Source organism: Betta splendens, chromosome 5 (assembly GCF_900634795.4).
Source record: "Betta splendens chromosome 5, fBetSpl5.4, whole genome shotgun sequence".
NCBI classification, from domain to species: domain Eukaryota; kingdom Metazoa; phylum Chordata; class Actinopteri; order Anabantiformes; family Osphronemidae; genus Betta; species Betta splendens.
In genome coordinates, this window is record NC_040885.2 from 9,793,815 (window position 1) to 9,812,980 (window position 19,166).

A 19,166-nucleotide genomic window follows, 5' to 3' on the forward strand; every position below is an offset into this window, starting at 1 on the left:
TAATCCTCCAACGCATCACCTTGCTTCTTTAAGATCGGCACATCTGCTCTGAAAGAGGACAAGGAGGCCTTCGCCATCGTGCCCGTGTCGCCGGCCGAGGTCAGGGATCTGGACTTTGCCAACGATGCCAGTAAAGTGCTGGCCTCTATTGCTGGGAAGCTGGAGAAAGGCACGATCACGCAGAACGAGAGGAGGTACGAGCGTCGCCGCGACGACGGGTGGTGAAGGTTGTGGCCCAGATGTGACGGTCGTGAAGTGTTGCCGTGTGTGGTGTCGTGTGTCCCCAGAGCGGTGACCAAGCTTCTGGAGGACCTGGTGTTTTTCGTGGTGGACATCCCCAACAACGGACAGGACGTTCTGGAGATCATGGTCAACAAACCGAACAGGGAGCGACAGAAGCTCATGAGGGAGCAGAATATCCTCAAACAGGTCGCGTCCTGCTGGTTTCCTGTAACTCGGGGAGACGTGCCTGTCCTTTTCCCTGTCGTCTTACTTGTCCCTTCGCCGTGGTCGTACTCAGATCTTCAAGCTGCTGCAGGCTCCCTTCACGGACAGCGGCGATGGACCCATGCTGCGGCTGGAGGAGCTGGCCGACCAGCGCCACGCCCCCTTCAGGCACATCTGCCGCCTGTGCTACCGGGTTCTACGTCACTCTCAGCAGGACTACCGCAAGAATCAGGTGCGGCTGGTTATTAGTTCCACGTGGGAATAAAGTCATATTATGTACGATTGGATTTTTTTTATAATACATATGTCAAACAGTGAATACCGGGTGTCTCTGTGCCCCACAGGAATATATAGCCAAACAGTTTCGCTTCATGCAGAAGCAGATTGGCTACGATGTGCTGGCAGAGGACACGATCACCGCCCTGCTCCATAACAACCGCAAGCTTCTGGAGAAACACATAACAGCCGCAGAGATCGACACGTTTGTTAGCCTGGTCCGCAAGAACCGAGAGCCCAGGTTGGTTTGTGGTCTGGGTTGGATCAAAGATGTTCCGCTGAGATCGTTCCACGCCGATCAGAACGCTGGGCTCATTAAATGTAGTGCGCTGGGTCCTGTTTGTGTTCGCCTCCAGGTTCCTGGACTACTTGTCAGACCTGTGTGTGTCGATGAATAAGTCCATCCCTGTGACACAGGAGCTGATCTGTAACGCAGTTCTGGATCCTGCTAATGCAGACATCCTCATAGAAACAAAGTAAGTGCTTCCTCCTTCACTTAATTCATTCATAATTAATCTGAGAGAAAATGTATCATTAACTATTTTGATAAATTGGCAAGTAAATCTGTGGTTTCCCGTTTTCCTGCTTCAAGTGCTTTCTCTCTTAATCACTTGAGCTCTTGTGTGGTTTTACTTCTACAGATTGGTATTGTCAAGGTTTGAGATTGAAGGAGTGTCTCTGGGGGAGAACTCTGTGGAGTCAGAGGAGGATGAGGAGGAGGTGTGGTTGTTCTGGAAGGACAACACGAAGGACATCCGCAGTAAAAGCATCAGGGAGCTGGCCCAGGATGCAAAGGACGGCCAGAAGGAGGACCAGGAGGTGATCCGGTACTACAGGTACCGAAGCCATTGGCCTTTCTGGAGTAGGAGAGTTGAACTTAATCCGTAGAGCAGTGATCGGTCCTAATGGCTTTCAGACCACGGCATATGTGTGTGCTTCTACCACTGCAGGTACCAGTTAAACCTGTTTGCCAGGATGTGCTTGGACCGCCAGTATTTGGCCATCAACAAGATCTCCTGCCAGCTGGACGTGGACCTGATCCTGCGCTGCATGTCAGACGAAGACCTGCCCTATGACCTGCGAGCCTCCTTCTGCAGGATGATGCTGCACATGCACGTGGACCGTGACCCTCAGGAGCAGGTCACGCCCGTCAAATACGCCCGGCTGTGGTCGGAGATCCCGTCGGAGATCGCCATTAACGAGTGAGCGCGAGGACAAAGTGGGAGACGGGCGTAGAGAAAATGTTTTTTTTTTGTGTGTGTGTTGCTGCTGTGGATTTATTTCTGTTTGTCTTGTGATGTTGCAGCTATGACAATGATGGAACGTCTAAAGATGAGATTAAGGAGCGATTCTCCCAGACTATGGAGTTTGTGGAGAACTACCTGAGAGATGTTGTGTGTCAGAACTTCCCCTTTGCAGATAAAGAGAAGAACAAGCTCACGTTTGAGGTCTGTCAGACACATGTTTGACACCCAGTGTAACAGGCCTCATGTTATAGTCGTGACCCATCGGTTCTCCTGCCTCTGTTCTCCTTTTAGGTGGTTAATCTGGCCAGGAACCTGATTTATTTTGGTTTTTACAACTTCCGTGACCTGTTGAGACTAACGAAGATCCTGCTGGCTATTCTGGACTGTGTCCATGTGAGCACCATTTTCCCTTTCAGCAACAAAGCAAATGAGCGCCCGGGTGCAGGTATGAACACCCTGCGGGTCAGATCAACCAGTGGCATGTGGGGCGGGGCTACGTGCGTGACATGTTTGCGGTTGATGTCTCCAGGCAGTCACGTGATGAGGTCCATTCATGGCGTCGGGGAGCTGATGACCCAGGTCGTCCTGGGAGGAGGGGCTTTCCTTCCCATCGCTTCCAACAGCAGCTCCAGTGGAGAAACCGTGAAAACCCAGACTGAAGCAGAGAAACAGGACATACTGGTCATGGACACCAAGCTGAAGATCATAGAGATCCTGCAGGTGAAGGACATGCAGCAAAGCTGAACATGCACATACTGTGCACAGTGGACACCGCACAGAGGCAGCTCCTCCATCCTCCAAAATAAAGCTGTACTTTTCCTTGACCTGCAGTTCATCCTGAACGTCCGTCTGGACTACAGGATCTCGTGTCTGCTGTCAATATTCAAGAGAGAGTTTGATGAAAGTAACTCCCAGAGTGACGTATCTGTTAGTGGGTCGGTGGATGGTCCAAACAGCATGCCAGGTCACACTCACAGCACTTTACTCATACGATGTGGTCAAAGAATTTGGACTTTGTTCGTCCAACGTGCGTTTGTGATTCCAGGAGCTTTGGATTTTGAGCACATAGAGGAGCAGGCAGAGGGGATATTTGGTGGAAGTGAAGAGAACACCCAGCTGGATCTAGACGATCATGGCGGTCGTACATTCTTGCGGGTCCTGCTCCACTTGACCATGCACGACTACCCCCCGCTGGTCTCCAGAGCTCTCCACCTGCTCTTTAGGCATTTCAGCCAAAGGCAGGAGGTTCTACAGGCTTTCAAGCAGGTAGGGAACTGTATAACAGCAACTATTTGGTCCTATTCTAAACTGAAACTGTTCATATGTTAATATTAGGAGTAGCAAGAGATTTAGAGGCTGTGACACACGCTTTACAGTTTGTGTCTCACATGCAGTGTCGTCTGAATGTCTAATGGCTCAACACTGTCTTCATATCAGTCTGCCTGTTGCATATTTCATAATGTCACATATGCATGTTAATAGGTCCAGCTGTTGGTCACCAGCCAGGACGTGGACAATTACAAGCAAATAAAGTCGGACCTGGACCAGCTGCGCTCCATCGTGGAGAAGTCTGAGCTCTGGGTGTACAAGAGGCAGGGGCCCGACGAGGCCATGGATGCAGGAGACGCGCTGGCCAGAGAACCAGAGCATAACAAGGTGCAGTCGAAGGAGCCAAACCACAGAGGTAGCTCACCGAACGCCTAGATCTTCTGAATGATGTGTTGCTGCTTGTTTTCAGGGGGACTCAGGACTCACAGACAAACCAAAGAAGCCAGAAAGCACAACCAGTTACAACTACAGAGTGGTGAAAGAGGTAGCCATCGATCCTGCATTACGTTATATAACGGTCCCTTCACAGTCTGTTTCGAAAGACTCAACAACAGCGCTGAGTTCCACTTCTTAAAACCTGATCTTCTCGCGTCTTTTCTCGCTCGTCAGATCCTGCTGCGTCTCAGCAAGCTGTGTGTCCAGGAAGGCTTCTCGGGCAGGAAGAGCAAGAAGCAGCAGCAGAGGCTCCTGAGGAACATGGGCGCCCACGCCGTGGTTCTGGAGCTGCTGCAGATCCCCTATGAGAAGGTAGAGACGGCCGCACTGCCGCTCACAAACAGGTGCTGCTGTGCGTACGACCTGTGACACTCTCACCCCCAGGGAGAAGACCTGCGGATGCAGGACATCATGAAGCTCGCTCACCAGTTCCTGCAGAACTTCTGCGCGGGAAACCAGCAGAACCAAGCTCTGCTCCACAAGCACATCAACCTCTTCCTCAACCCGGGGGTGAGCAGTCGTGCCAGAACCCGCTGCGAACCTCCGCCGCGCTGTTAATCTCTGCTGCTCTCGTGTGCTCGCTCTCTGTGCCCCAGATCCTAGAAGCCATAACCATGCAGCACATCTTCATGAACAACCTCCAGCTGTGCAGCGAGATCAACGAGCGCGTGGTTCAGCACTTTGTGCACTGCATCGAGACGCACGGGCGGAACGTCCAGTACCTCAAGTTCCTGCAGACGATTGTCAAAGCGGAGAATAAGTTCATCAAAAAGTGTCAGGACATCGTGATGGCAGAGGTAGCGCCTCCTCTCAGCACCTTTCGAGTTCCGGTCTCATCGGGCCCTGATGCCTTCGTGCGCCTGTGTTCGCTCCTCCATGCAGCTGGTGAACGCCGGCGAGGACGTTCTGGTCTTCTACAACGACCGCGCCTCCTTCCAGACGCTGGTCCAGATGATGCGGTCGGAGCGCGACCGCATGGACGAGAACAGCCCCCTGATGTACCACATACACCTGGTGGAGCTGCTGGCCGTCTGCACCGAGGGCAAGAACGTCTACACGGAGATCAAGTGCAACTCCCTGCTGCCGCTGGACGACATAGTGCGAGTGGTGACGCACGAGGACTGCATCCCTGAGGTGAGGACGGACTCAGAAACATGCTGTGAATCTGGAGCATCTGCTCTGTTTATTAAATGAGCACATGACAGCACTGTCGATTCGTTCAACCATTAACAGAATTAGACTTTTAGCTTCCAATGTTCTCTGATTTAGTTATTTATTTATTTATTTATTCCTACTCGAGGTGAAAATCGCCTACATCAACTTCCTGAACCACTGCTACGTGGACACCGAGGTGGAAATGAAGGAGATCTACACGTCGAACCACATGTGGAAGCTCTTTGAGAGCTTCCTGGTGGACATCTGCCGGGTGTGCAACAACACCAGCGACCGCAAGCACGCCGACACCATCCTGGAGCGCTACGTGACGGAGACGGTCATGAGCATCGTCACCACCTTCTTCAGCTCCCCCTTCTCCGACCAGAGCACCAGCCTGCAGGTGCGTGCAGGCGTTCAGATGCTGCACGTTGGGCAGTAAATCTGCTGCTGAGCTACGTTCAGATAGCATGAGTCCAAGGAGACTAGTTGAGCATCATCTACATGTGATCACAGAAGGATGCTAATGTGCAGTGTGTTGTCATGCTTTACTGTAGGTTGCCCTCGTACAATATGTGAGTACAGACAGATTCAGTTTTTTAGCTGCTCTGTGTAATTTTGTCACAACAGAATAAGAACTCCTTGTTTAAGCCTCTCTCGTAGAATAAAACTATGTGTCTGTGTTAAGTAGAGTATGGTAGATCCTAGTACACATAGTAGTTTATTATTGTTTTAAGGACATTTAGTGAGTATATATAGTATGTTATTTGCTGTGAACTATTAATAACTTAATACAAATGCAATAATCATGTGTAATTCATGTGTCTTTCTACGTGCTGTTTGTTGTCTCAGACCAGGCAGCCCGTCTTTGTGCAGCTCCTGCAGGCAGTGTTCAGGGTCTACCACTGCCACTGGCTGATCCCCATCCAGAAGGGTTCTGTGGAGAGCTGCATCAAGGTTCTGTCCGACGTCGGTAAGATACCTCAGTACGTTCAGTGGGCGCTCGTGTCCTGCGCACCTCTAAATGTGCCCGTGCGCGTGTGCCGCAGCCAAAGGCCGAGCCATCGCCATCCCCGTAGACCTGGACAAGCAGGTGACCAACCTGTTTGTGAAATCCAACAACATCGTTCAGAAGACGGCCATGAGCTGGAGGCTGTCGGCGCGCAACGCCTCCCACAGGGAGTCGGTGGTGACGGCATCGCGGGACTACAGGAACATCATAGAGAGGCTGCAGGTCTGGTGCACGCGCGCGCGCACATTGGCTTCTTGTGAGTTTGCTCATCGATGGACCGTGAGCTTGTCCGTGTGCCTTGCAGGACATCGTGTCGGCTCTGGAGGACCGGCTGCGTCCGCTGGTCCAGGCTGAACTCTCGGTTCTGGTGGACGTGCTGCATCGGCCCGAGCTTCTCTTCCCCGAGAACACAGACTCGCGGAAAAAGTGTGAAAGCGGAGGTTTTATATGCAAGTAAGAAACACTAACATACGTGTTCTTAAGCGATCATAGACCATTAAGTGTGTGTACTCACATAGAAGACTTTACTCTGATGTGCCTGTGCAGGCTGATCAAACATACCAAGCAGCTGCTGGAGGAAAACGAGGAGAGACTGTGCATAAAGGTTCTGCAAACGCTACGAGAGATGATGACGAAAGACCGAGGTTACGGGGAGAAGGTAGGAGACGCTGCAAAGCGGTGATTCATTGAAACATGCTACGACTCAGTTTACATATAATATTAATACTTTTACAGAAACTACATATACATTGTTCCTGTACATATGTCTTATATATGTTTTGCAATAACTATTTGTGGCAAGTAATGAAAGTGCCTTTGATTTATCTATTCCTACTTTTTCATTATATGTTTATATTACCAATTTTTATCATATTAATTAAATTAAATAATTAAATTGTCTAAAAAATGCAACATTGTTAAAACAATGGGTTAAATGTAGAAGTCTTAGACAGTGATGGAGTCTTAATATACACTGTAATATATACACACACACACACACACACACACACACACACCAGCCAGCAGCACTCTTGTTTTGAAATGCCTAGGGTCACTTCAGTCACATTCGTCTCTGCAGTCAATCAAACAGGACCATCCACTTCTTTGAAACGCTTTGAGCCACACTCGCTCACCTGCATTTACTCACTGTACTCATTCATGACTAGTAGGACTGTCCACAGCCCCACTGTGTCACCACACCGCTGTAACTAACATGCCTCACATGCTGCATCACTGACCGCTGCCTTCACTGCCTCCTAACCCCTTGAACCCTTTGTTCTCTTGCAGCTCAGGGCCTTTGATGATGAGATGGATATGCCTCAGGTTACTTTTCCTCCTCTTTCCTTCCTTGTGTTCATCCTGCAGCTCAGCCCCTCAGCTCGTGTCTGTGACGTCTGTGTGACTCTCGTAGCTGCTCTTTAACTGTGCGGTGGCTGCGCGCGGTGGGGGGCGGGGGCTCTGGGCACAGCTGGTGGGAATCAGCAGTAGGTTGATTCAGCCTCACGCACCTGCTGCACTGTCTGTGCTGAAGTCGCTTATAGATCAGTTGCGAGGGGACGGCAGAAGTGCGTTTTGTCTGGCTGAACGTTGCCCAACAGAGTTGTTATTCCAAGTTTCAAGGTGAATCTCTTGCTGCCGGGGCCGGTTGCCAGTGCTGTGTTTGTGTCCGCTCTCTGACATTTACAGCGTTTGCCCCACCGTTCGCCACATCTCAGTGTATACAGGCCACATTAACAGATTTAACAGACTGTTAAAAGGTCAACAGTCGTATGTTGGAAGTGAAAGACGTGGCTCTGGATTCCCCTAGAGGCTTTTAAAGTTGAAGGGGTTGGCGTCGGACATCTGCATGTTTTCCAGAGAGGAAGCTTGGGCCGGTGCCAAATGAAGCCAACTCTCCCGTTTTCGCACCGTGTAGGCGTTTCATCGTCCCCGTCGACGTGAGCGTTTGGCATTTCTTTAGGGTGTTTCCCCTGCAGCTCCCCCAGGCGCCGATAGGGGGCGCTGTGGCCGTGTGCCTGGTGTGTGTGTGTGTGTGTGTGTGTGTGTGTGTGTGTGTGTGTGTGTGTGTGTGTGTGTATTAATGATAGTGTGGAGCCGTGGCAGTCATTGAGGCTGTGTCCTAGTTTTCTTTGCCTGCGAGCTGCACGATTCCTGGGCTCCTGCCAACGCTGGGCTGAGGTTACATAAGAGCCAGGCTTTTTTTTTTTTTTCCTGGAACTCAGCCGCTCTGCTGATGTGTGACCTTCAGCGGTAATTGCCAACCCATACTGCTGCTGTGTGTGTGTGTGTGTGTGTGTGTGTGTGTGTGTGTGTGTGTGTGTGTGTGTGTGTGTGTGTGTGTGTGTGTGTGTGTGTGTGTGTGTGTGTGTGTGTGTGTGTGTGTGTGTGTGTGTGAGCATGGTGGGGGGGCGAAGAAGGACAGTTTAAATGAGCGTGTGAGAAAGATCCCTGCACACACCTGTTAAGTGTTGCATTTATCTGCCTACATGAAAAGTGTGGATGTTTAGCGGAACCTTCCTGTTGCCACTGAACGTGTCTTTCTTTTTTATTTTTATTGCCTCGTTTATCCCTTTTACCCTCTTTACCGGCTCAAACCGCTGTGACACAATTCCTCAGCTATTTCAAACTCTGCCCATTCTCACATGGATGCAAAGACTCACAGGGGCACGCGCGCACACACACACACTCTCTCCACGTACACACACACACACACACACACACACACACACTCTCCACGTACGCCTAATGAAGCTGGCTTGAGAGGGTTTGCGTAGGAGTGACACGAAAGTGCATAGCTGGCTCTCGTCTCCTCCGTTGCCCTTTGACTGAAGCAGAATAGCGAGTTGTGTGACTAAAAAGGAACAAGGGGAATGCGTGCGCCTGGCTAACAGGAAGCAGAGCTGCTACGGGCCGCACGACCTACTGCAGGTACTCCACTTACTGTACCGCAGCGTTCCGAGCAGCATTTATTTGTGAGGAATTTTGAAATGAGATAGAGTGAGATACACTGTCCCTGGTGTGTGTGTGTGTGTGTGTGTGTGTGTGTGTGTGTGTGTGTGTGTGTGTGTGTGTGTGTGTGTGTGTGTGTGTGTGTGTGTGTGTGTGTGTGTGTGTGTGTGTGTGTGTGTGTGTGTGTGTGTGTGTGTGTGTGTGTGTGTGTGTGTGTGTGTGTGTGTGTGTGTGTGTGGCCTAGTCTAGTCGATGCAGTTAAGCAAGCCGGCGCCATGATGGACCATAGTCATGTTTCATCCCTTCACCCCCTGTTTGTTCACCAACTCCTCGGTGGAGGAATTTCAAGGTTATCTCTCTTCAAACTGTAGATCGGCTTCGTTTTTCTGATCATTTTGCAACACGTTTTGTCCGTTCCGGCCAAGGCGGAAGTCGATTTCACACTTCTGCCGTGGAATGACAGAGCTCCGCCTCTCGCTTTAGTCGCTGTCAGCACGAATGGACCAGCCGAGTGGTTCAAAGATTACTCAGTGTCGTTCTGGCACAAACATGTATTTACGCACGTCCAGAAAAACACCTAAACACACGCTGTGAGGACTTTTATACCAGGCTGCGTGCGCTCACATTTGTTTCCTCTGAGCTGAGAGGTGTAAGACCAGCCGGGGGTTTGCCCCGGGGAGTTTCCAGCCTGCAGTCAGGGTGGATGTGGCAGCTCTGGGGGTTACTCTGCGGTGCCTGTGGTCAGACTGGGGGCGATCAGCCACGCATATCCGCTCTCATCGGCTTCGTGCTTTGAGGTTTGATGTGGTGACGGTGAGGTAATGTCCACAGGCTCGTGTCAGACTCTGACCTACCGCTGAACTCTGCACTACTTTGTCATTTTCAGATGATGTCAAATCAGCCGTCTCACGTCCTGCGATGACTGCGAGTCACCGACTTCCAGTGTTTTGGGTTAATTAATTAAAGTCCTTTTAAGAAATCAAAAGCAAGAATTTATGAATAGCAATAAAGAGCAGCCTTTTAGCAACTTCATGAAGCTTTAATTCCACATCTGCGTAGAATCTGTGTTTTCTCGTTCTTTTCACACTATGTCGCCTTCTCTCTCTGTCTCTTTCGGTCTCATTTCGCTTTTACGTCCAACCTCCCACCACCTAGCAATAAACATGCAAACGCTGCTTTTTACATGTACCTGCAAAAACATCATTATCACTGGCGTTCAAAAGCCATCATTGAATAACTCTCATTAAAGTAGTTATTAAGGATTAAATTAAACATTATTGTTCAAGTATGTTGTGCGAAAACATGAATTGCCACAACTTAAGGAATGTGACTAATGAGAGGCTTCATCAGGTGCCTCTGTTTTGCCCTAAACTAAAACCTGATCGTGTTCAGCCCAGCGGGCGTGAGTGAGGGTGCGAAGCCCCTCCTCTGCTTCTCTCCCTGTCAGTGGTTTGGGAGGCAGATGGTCACTGTAAGCAGCTCTGAGTCATGGGTACTGTATACTGGCCTGGTTTCTTTGGGAGCGATTATGTAACTCTAACCCATCGCCCCTTGTGTCTCCTCTCCCCCACGCCTGCCCCTCCTGCCGTGGCTTTTTACGTAAGAGTTTATGCGGAGCGTTGCCTTTCAGAAGTTTCCCTGCCCTCCGCGTACCTGTGCTGAATCCTAACGCGTTCGCAGCGACGACCTTAGAAATAAACGCTCTCTGGTTATTTCTGACTCAGTCGTTGCGCGCGTCCGATTGCTTAAACGACAGTTCTCGTGTGATTTCAGTTTCAATGTTTTCCTTAAATGTTTCAGAGACATGTATGCATGCATCTACTGTAACGTGTTGTTATTATTAGAGATGGTCAACGCTGCGCACGGCTCCTGTCTCGGCTCTCTGAACTTTCCCCAAACTCCGGCCCGTATGCTGGTTTCTGATATGGCACCAGAAGCATGGCAGCTCACCCCCGGCACACCTTCGCATGCCCGCCTGAACCGTGCTACCCTGACTGCTGCCCTCTGTGTGCTGCATGAACGCTAACCCCCTGTTTGTATCTGTTGGACCACGGCGCTCTCGCTCCACAATGCAGCTGGATCAGAACCAGCCTGAGAAGCTGCTGCAGGACCAGAAAAGGGTAGGTACTGAAGCTTATCGTAACCGGCACTGCGCACACCGCTGAGGTTCATGCTGAGATGACACAGTGTAGAATTATAGCAGCCATGCGTTTAAGCTGTATTTTGATTTTATTTATGATTTCTCTGCTTTTCATGGCTTCATACGCCACCTTCTTTGGCATCTGGTACTGGCAGCCATGCAGTGAGCGTGTATAAGGCCTCAGGTGTCTACAGGTCTCCTTTAGTTACTTAATGAGCCCAGTGAAAGGGCATCATGATGTCAGTTTATGCATGTCTGTGACCCGGCAGGTATATTCTGTTTTAATGACCTTCACACAGGATCACGACTCGAGGCACGACGAAGCCACGTTAACGAATCTCCGACAGCACAACGACGGGACTAGCGTTTACACCTTCTCGCGCGTCCTACGTGAGCTAACTCCGACCTTCGGAGCGGAGCTGCGTGTCGCCTGTCAGGGTCCCCGCGCCCTCGACGGCAATTAGCACTCGCAAACACACAGAAAGCCTTCCCTTTCATTACCTTCTCCGTGTCCCGCGGGACGCCTGGCAGGTAGCGGTGGGCTGCGGTTGCCGTGACAACGGCCACGTCGTGCCGCAGACCGCGCGGCGAGGAGATGAGTCACAGTGTGGGAGGGCTGGCCCCAGGTCTGTGTAAGAGAAAACCAGGACCCCACATTGTGACTGCAGGGTCAGTGCTGCCGATGACACTCATAACAGTGTCGGCCGCGTGGGCGGTTAATGACATAAACCGAGGCCCCATGAATAGGAAGCAGAACGTTTTCAAGTTAAATATTTGAAAAGCTGAACGATTACCAATCGAGGTCGTAATGACAGACGGGGTATGAGTTCCTGAAGTCAGCGGGTGTGGTGGTGGTGGTGGTGGTGGTGGTGGGGGGGGGGCAACAAAGGAAAACGCACATCTGACGTTGCATTTTATCTCCTGTTATACAACATCTCTCCCCAGCACTGACGCGTCATTACATCCTGCCGCTCTTTTTCTTGTCGTAGGGCGAGGCGCTGAGACAGATCCTGGTGAACCGTTACTATGGCAACTTCCATCGGAGTGGTGGGCGGAGGGACAGCCTGACGTCATTCGCCGGTGGCCCCCTCGGTCCGGTTGGGCCCGGCAGGAGCCAATCAGGTGACGGCGTGACGGGTGTTGCCCACTTCTAACCTTGAACGCGGACGTCTGCTGTTAATGAACGAATCCCGAGGCCATCGGAACACGTATTATAGCGTCTTGAACCGAGCTAATGTTTCCATGAGCCATTAATCAAAAGCTGCTGCCAAAGCGAGAAATGCTGCAGACTACCGCTAATACCAGAGGTCGGAAGTCTAGATGAACAGGCCTCTCAATAATGTTATATAAGGATGAGACCTGCTGCCCCTTGGTTACTTATTCTGATGAGAATCCCTGTCTTTACTCAGTTATTATATTAAGGGCTGTAATAAAGTGTGTTTTTCATAAAGTTGTGGTGAATAGTCCTGATATAAGAAACTTTGGACAAAAAAACATTCGGTATTTCGTAGCGAAAAGCCCCGGAGAAGGTGACCTGTTCACCATCTCTCCCATGTGCACCAGGATTGTGGCTGGTTAGAGGAGGCGCACCCCTCCCCTGTGTGATCCACTTTTCACTGTTGCTAGGTGACAATCTGATACTTCCTGTGAAAGCAGCCTGTGCACCTGTTGCAGAAACCCGAGCGGCCCGACGCTAGAACCCTGGGGAGGGAAGCTCTGCAGGCAGAGTCCCGTGCACTGAATTCCCAAAACCCAAGCTTCACATTAGTTAAAAGGAATGGACTCATTTTTCCTTGTGTTGTTGCAGGTTGCTGTGCACACACTTGTTGCATGACACATAGAAAAACAGATGAGCAACAACTGGGCAGGATTAGAAGCATTTATTTACTATTGTGTCTCTGTGTGTCCTACAGCCCTGGGGGGGGCGGGGGGGCTGAGCCGTGGTGAAATGAGCCTGGCAGAAGTACAGTGTCACCTGGACAAGGAGGGGGCCTCTGACCTCGTCATCGACCTCATCATGAACACGACCAGTGACCGAGTCTTCCAGGAGAGCATCCTCCTGGCCATCGCACTGCTGGAGGGTGGAAACACCACCATCCAGGTCAGCTGACCCCAACCTTTAGGAAAAAACCTGAAAGACATGTTACATCTACCCACCAATCGGAGGCGCCTCCGTGTTGTGGAGGATCTGTGGAGCGAACACACTGCAGCATAGGTGGAAGTTTTCCTCACTAAAGGATTTACTGTATGTGGGTCAGTGTGCCACTATAGCATATGTATGTTACTGAAGCAGAGCTCCTCCCCCACAGTTACAGCGCTATATGATTTGGGTTAAAGGCCAGACCAGCTGGTCCATTAATATGTCATTACATATGCTTTGGTTTGTTATTCATTTTCCCTCTTTAACCTGAGCTCGCTACCGGCCGTTCCACCCGTCTCCCCGTCCGTCCGCCCGTCCGCCCGTCCGTCCGTCGTTGTGTAAGCGCCGCGCGCTTGCATAATCAGATTAGAGCGAGGAAGCCGCTGTGGCGGAGATAAAGCGCCAGCTTCCCACGGCTGCGGCGGCGGCCGCGTCACGTGACCCGCGGGCGTTACATAAGGTCTGTGTGAATGAACAATGAGGAATGTCTCAGCCTTCAAAACATTCCTGCCTCCCGCTCCCCGCGCGCTGCTGCTGCTGCTGCTGCTGCGGGCCCAAACTGGGTCACGCTGGGCCTCCGGAACTGGGGCAGTGGGGAGAGAGGGCAGAGGGAACGGGGAGCACTGGGGGGGGGGACCAGGAGAAACGGAGGCGTTTACGTTTGTTATGAAACGGAGAGGGCTGCTCTTTATTAGAAATCTTCCACATCGTCCAAACACACTGGAGAATTTCCTGAAGATTTCCCGATTTCCTGAAAACACGAATTGACCTGCGCCTCACGAGCCGAGCACCTGTTCGGTCTCGGGTGTCTTGCTCTCACGTAGCAGAGTTAACTATTTACTCATGGCCTACATAGCACACGGGCGTCATCCAGGTCTCATCCATAACAATCCTGGACTATTTTACTGGTTGTTTCATTTCACAGCTAGAGATCGTGCTGTGTGACTCTCCACTCGTGAGGCTCGTGTCGCCGCACGCAGTGGCCTGGTGTTGTTCACAACCGTTCTGTTACAGGTGCGTCTCAGCTGCGGCGCTAAAAAAAAAAATAAAATAAAAGACCCGTCTGCATCGGACGCACGTCACCGGCGAGGCGGAGAAGCGATGGTGGTAAAGATTGGAGCACCGGAGACAAAGAAGGAAGGACAGAGCGGAGCGGAGCAGCGGTTCCATTGGGTTCGCACGGAGCGCCGGCTGACACGGGAGAGAGGGCGGGCGGGCGAGAGGGGAACGGGAGCACGGGTATAAATAGCTGTTACATAACATCCCTCTGTTGATGCCAAGTGGCGGAACGGAAGGAGCGAAGGGAAAGCGCGATGACCTTGTTTTTCAGCGCCGTCCGCCCCCTCCTCGCCCCGCTCCTCCTCGTCTCGTTCCACTCGGGGCTCGTCTCCATGGATACAGACGGGCCCTGTGTTTACCCAACACTACCGCTCGCCCTCTCCTCCGCCTCCCTCTCTCTCTCTCTCTCTCTCTCCTTCGTCCTCCTCTGCTGCTGTCTCTCTCCTTGACCACCATGTGTTACTTCGCTCATTACGTCAGCCTTTTTTCACCCGGCCTCCCGCTCCGTCCTCGCTCCCCGAGCGCGAGCGACACACAGATGGCGCGCTGATACGGCGGCACAGATTTCGTTGCAGAGCGCGCCAGCGTCAGCGGCGTGGTCACACGCGAAAGGCTTTCGTTTCTGATTCAGTGTCAGGAAGACGCCGAATCGCGTGCGTTTCTGAAGAAACCATGAAATACACAGGCTGCGATGTTTTCCTTTACTGTGGTGTCTCGTCTTTGTGTAGAGGCTTTGTCTTGGTTTCGGTGACTCACTCCAACCCATCAAGTCAACTTAATTCCTACAGACTGTAAAGAAAATGGCACTTTCATTCTTCTGCTGCAGGGAAAGTCATTCAGCGCCCGACAAACTAATTACATCTAAAGGAAGCGCTCCTCCCAGCGCGGTGCCGGTGCCGGACGCACACAACACACAAGCCGTCCAGGGCGCTGGAAGCACGGGCGCGGGGAAATCAACGCGGTTACATAAAAATAAATTGGCAGTCGCAGCGGCGGCGGCGGGAGGGAGATTAGTGTATTGCGGCGCGCGTGCGATCCGCGGGCGTGTCCTCTTCAAAGTGGCGTGTGCCTGCAGTTGGGAGACAGTTGACCTAGTTCTGCGAGCGTGGAAGTCGGCGGGTGAGTTTGCACGCGCGCGCGGCCGTACTGTACGGGCGTGCGCTGGTTATGCAATGGGAAGGGGAGGGGGGGGGGGGCGCTCCTCGCTCCTCTCTCCTCTGCTTGATCTGGTCTAATCGACGTTAACCTGGCGTCCACACCCCCCCCCCCGCAGGCTGAAGGCCAGTGTTACGTGAGCAGAGACCATCGCGGCGGCTGCAGCGCTGCGTCTGATCGTCTCTCTCTCTCCCTCTACTCTGTCATCAAGTTGTTTATTGCACCGTGGCCTTGCTCGGCATCTCCCTCCCTCCCTCCCTCCCCCCCTGCTATCTGCTCGCCCCGGCGTTGGCAGCGTGCGTACGTGCAGGAGGGCTGCTGCTCAGTGGTGGCGGCCGGGGAGGGTCACAGGCCCCTGGAATCCACCGCGGGGCACAGTTATGTCATTGTTCCTGGCGCTGGCCGCTGCGCCGTGTTTCCTCGAGGATCTGCGTACTGTACGCGCGGTGGCTGAGCGGCCGCTCGACGCATTGGCTGCTATTTTTAATTTGATTTAAAAAATTACGAAAAGTGGCAGCCTGTATTCTATTACATTCCAATGCACGTCAGCCCGTCGGAACAAAACGCCCACATGCGGCGTCCTCGGAAAAGCAGGAACAAGACTTGTTTTGTCCACTTTGCTTAACATTTTCCTTGTGACTCTCATGTATTTGTTTCTTCCAGTAGCCCAGTTTTACATTTAACCTGGAAAGACAGATGGTTATGTAACAAACTCGGGTAACTGGCCTAGATACTGTCTAAAACATTCTCTCTGCTTTTCCTTCTCTCTCTCTCTCTCCTCCCTCATTCTTTAGTGTATGTGCCCCCCCCCCATCATTTCTCTTCCTTTCTTCCCCTATCTGTGTAAGTAGGCCAGGCGTCTCCCTCTCGTGTCATTTTTCACCTGCTCGGTGTGGGGCGAGGCCGCGTTAACTGCTTTTCCACCGGCCGCGGCCGATGGCGGCGCTTACATAATCAAAACAACAGCGCCGTGGGCCGGGACGCGGCGACTGCATCACGCTCGCGGGCTCCAGAGTGCTCTAATTCTGCGTGACCCCATTCCACAGGAAGCGCTGCGGCGTACGAGCAAATCCTGACTCGCTGCAATTTGGTTATATAATGTGTTGTGACACTCGGGCTCAGATCGTTTTTCTCATTGCGAGTGATTTATTCCTGCTCTGTGTTAACGATGACAATGCGGACGAGAAAAATACATTAAAATAAAAACTGGATCAGATGATAACTTTACGGGAAGCTCACAGTGACTGTGCCAACATCAGACTGACCGGTTTTACCCGCAGTTCACTGCACTCTGAGTACGTAGGTTATCGGTTGCATAATCCAAGCCTGGAGGGCAAAACAAGGCACTGTGGTCATTTATGTAAGTGGCTGTAATCATGCCAGGTATTTGTGACAAACAAATAACACCAGCAGCAGCATCATCAATATTCCATTTTCAAGTTCTAGTAATCAATTTGAAGACAAATGCATTTATACGTTTTCACATTTCTCTCATTCCCCTTCTTGTGCAGCGTTCATTCTTCTGCCGGCTGACGGAGGACAAGAAGTCCGAAAAGTTCTTCCGGGTCTTTTACGACCGTATGAAAGTGGCCCAGTTGGAGATCAAAGCCACCGTGACAGTGAATACAAGCGACCTGGGAAACCGGAAGCGAGAAGATGAGAGTCAGGACAAAGAGCCCCCTGTTCGCAAGAAAGGTCAGAGGTCACACGCTGGGAGCTTACGCTGTCTATTTACCTGGGTGAAAATGAATCCGAGCCTTTGTCAGTGACCTGGAGGTGTAGACTTTGTTTTCTAAACAGGCCCAGAAAGGATTCATGGTGCCACGGTTGTGTGGAGGTGAGCTGTGTCTTTAACCTCCTGGGTTCCTGTGTCTCAGCCAAAGAGTCACCGGTGACCATGACGGAGGACACCAAGGAGCAACTGCTGGAGGCGTCGTCCGCCACCAAGAAGGCCTTCAACTCCTACCGGCGGGAGGCCGACCCCGAGGACCACTACGCCTCGGCCGACGGCCAGCCGGGCGGCGGCGACAAGAACCAGGACGACGGGGAGATGAGCTTCGTGGTCGTCATCATGCAGCCCATACTGCGCTTCCTCCAGCTGCTGTGTGAGAATCACAACCGCGACCTGCAGGTGGGACTGACACACACACACACACGCCGCCGGGTGTACACTTACTTGGGCTGTCTCGTGCGCTCGGTTGTGACATCCTGTGCAGCACCTGCATCACGAGGCGTGAGGCACAGTCAGATTGTGTCATTGCTGACGACAAGTCCATTAATCATCACTTCCTTTGCGCTCAGGTTTTACTTTGACTCTTTTTATTTATATATGTTCCGTTATTTTTAATAGAATTTCAGTTATTCATGGTTATATTCATTCAGTGTATTCTGTAACTATAGGTTCCTAAATAAAAATATTTTTGCCATCTTCTCAGAATTTCCTGCGTTGTCAAAACAACAAGAACAACTACAACCTCGTGTGCGAGACGCTGCAGTTCCTGGACTGCATCTGCGGCAGCACGACCGGAGGCCTCGGCCTGCTGGGCCTGTACATCAACGAGAAGAACGTGGCCCTCATCAACCAGACTCTGGAGAGTCTGACCGAGTACTGCCAGGGCCCCTGTCATGAAAACCAGGTACCGGAGGGAGGGCCGCGTCGCGGACACAAGCCTGGAACTCCACGAGTCGGGCCTCACGCAGCAATCTCTTCTTTCCGTTTCCCCACCAGAATTGCATCGCCACTCACGAGTCCAATGGCATCGATATAATCATCGCTCTGATCCTTAACGACATCAACCCACTTGGTAAAAAGCGGATGGACCTGGTGTTGGAGCTCAAGGTGAGTTGGTTTAGTGCAGTAGAGATGCTGACCTACACGTGTGATAAGATGAGTAGCAGCAGCTTTTTATTTATTTATTTCCTTTTTAAGTTTCTCCTGCCTCCTTTGTTGCCACTTCCCTCATAGAACAACGCGTCCAAGCTGTTGCTCGCCATCATGGAGAGCCGCCATGACAGTGAGAACGCAGAGCGGATCCTGTACAACATGAGGCCCAAAGAGCTGGTGAGGAGGCGGCGCTGCTCACGCAGACCTCACGCAGACCTCACGCTGTACCGGTCAGATATGAAAGGGTGTGTGTGTGTGTGCGCAGGTGGAGGTGATCAAAAAGGCCTATCTGCAGGGGGAGGTGGAGTTTGAAGGCACGCGGGAGGAGGAGGAGAACGGCGAAGAGGAGGAGCACGACGCCGCTTCCCCCAGAAATGTCGGACACAACATCTACATCTTGGCTCACCAGGTGCGCCGGCCTCCTCTCCATTCCCCGTGTTGCTTCCCACAAAGTGCTCGGCCGGCCGGGCGGGAATGTGTTGTTTTGTTGGCAACGCGTTGTTTGTGTGTCCTTGGCGCAGTTGGCGCGCCATAATAAGGAGCTGTGCATAATGCTGAAGCCGGGAGGGGCCAGCGGGGACGGAGACGAGGCCTTGGAGTTCTACGCCAAGCACACTGCTCAGATAGAGGTCAGCTTGTCGTTTAGCATGAGCTACTAGCGGCTGGTGGTAGCGCGGTTCCACATGTGACACGTTTAAACTGAAGGGCCTTGAGAACTATTATATTTGTTGTGAATTAGCTCTGTATGTGACCCTGTGCTCAGATCGTCCGTCAGGACCGCACCATGGAGGAGATAGTGTTCCCCGTGCCCAACATCTGTGAGTTCCTGACCTCGGAGTCAAAGCTCCGGATCTACTACACCACAGAGCGAGATGAGCAGGGCAGCAAGATCAATGACTTCTTCCTACGGGCGGAGGATCTGTTCAATGAGATGAACTGGC

General features: G+C 51.8%; 1 protein-coding gene across 9 annotated transcripts in view; it reads left to right on the forward strand.

Annotated features, from left to right (window-relative positions):
- itpr1a (inositol 1,4,5-trisphosphate receptor, type 1a) overlaps positions 1–19,166 on the forward strand; it is a 40,838-nt gene that overhangs the window by 11,167 nt on the left and 10,505 nt on the right. For 5 of the 9 annotated variants that reach the window (XR_008694855.1, XR_008694856.1, XM_055509260.1 and 2 more), the window contains 35 exons: positions 34–194; positions 288–429; positions 521–679; positions 792–964; positions 1,080–1,199; positions 1,365–1,559; positions 1,674–1,925; positions 2,030–2,171; positions 2,262–2,415; positions 2,500–2,684; positions 2,796–2,934; positions 3,016–3,236; positions 3,453–3,626; positions 3,709–3,783; positions 3,909–4,046; positions 4,119–4,244; positions 4,331–4,531; positions 4,617–4,868; positions 5,035–5,289; positions 5,739–5,859; positions 5,936–6,120; positions 6,203–6,351; positions 6,445–6,556; positions 7,186–7,221; positions 10,923–10,967; positions 11,977–12,109; positions 12,901–13,088; positions 16,853–17,036; positions 17,219–17,472; positions 17,777–17,977; positions 18,070–18,180; positions 18,307–18,402; positions 18,491–18,634; positions 18,747–18,854; positions 18,989–19,166. The exon at positions 18,989–19,166 is cut by the window's right edge and continues 15 nt beyond it. Coding sequence is in view for 7 of the 9 variants with exons in the window: in XM_055509260.1 (XP_055365235.1) it covers positions 34–194; positions 288–429; positions 521–679; positions 792–964; positions 1,080–1,199; positions 1,365–1,559; positions 1,674–1,925; positions 2,030–2,171; positions 2,262–2,415; positions 2,500–2,684; positions 2,796–2,934; positions 3,016–3,236; positions 3,453–3,626; positions 3,709–3,783; positions 3,909–4,046; positions 4,119–4,244; positions 4,331–4,531; positions 4,617–4,868; positions 5,035–5,289; positions 5,739–5,859; positions 5,936–6,120; positions 6,203–6,351; positions 6,445–6,556; positions 7,186–7,221; positions 10,923–10,967; positions 11,977–12,109; positions 12,901–13,088; positions 16,853–17,036; positions 17,219–17,472; positions 17,777–17,977; positions 18,070–18,180; positions 18,307–18,402; positions 18,491–18,634; positions 18,747–18,854; positions 18,989–19,166 (5,509 nt within the window). In the remaining 2 variants the exon portion in view is untranslated. The remainder of the gene's footprint in view (positions 1–33; positions 195–287; positions 430–520; positions 680–791; positions 965–1,079; positions 1,200–1,364; positions 1,560–1,673; positions 1,926–2,029; positions 2,172–2,261; positions 2,416–2,499; positions 2,685–2,795; positions 2,935–3,015; positions 3,237–3,452; positions 3,627–3,708; positions 3,784–3,908; positions 4,047–4,118; positions 4,245–4,330; positions 4,532–4,616; positions 4,869–5,034; positions 5,290–5,738; positions 5,860–5,935; positions 6,121–6,202; positions 6,352–6,444; positions 6,557–7,185; positions 7,222–10,922; positions 10,968–11,976; positions 12,110–12,900; positions 13,089–16,852; positions 17,037–17,218; positions 17,473–17,776; positions 17,978–18,069; positions 18,181–18,306; positions 18,403–18,490; positions 18,635–18,746; positions 18,855–18,988) is intronic. The other 4 variants (XM_055509259.1, XM_055509262.1, XM_055509258.1 and 1 more) reach the window with 3 other exon arrangements.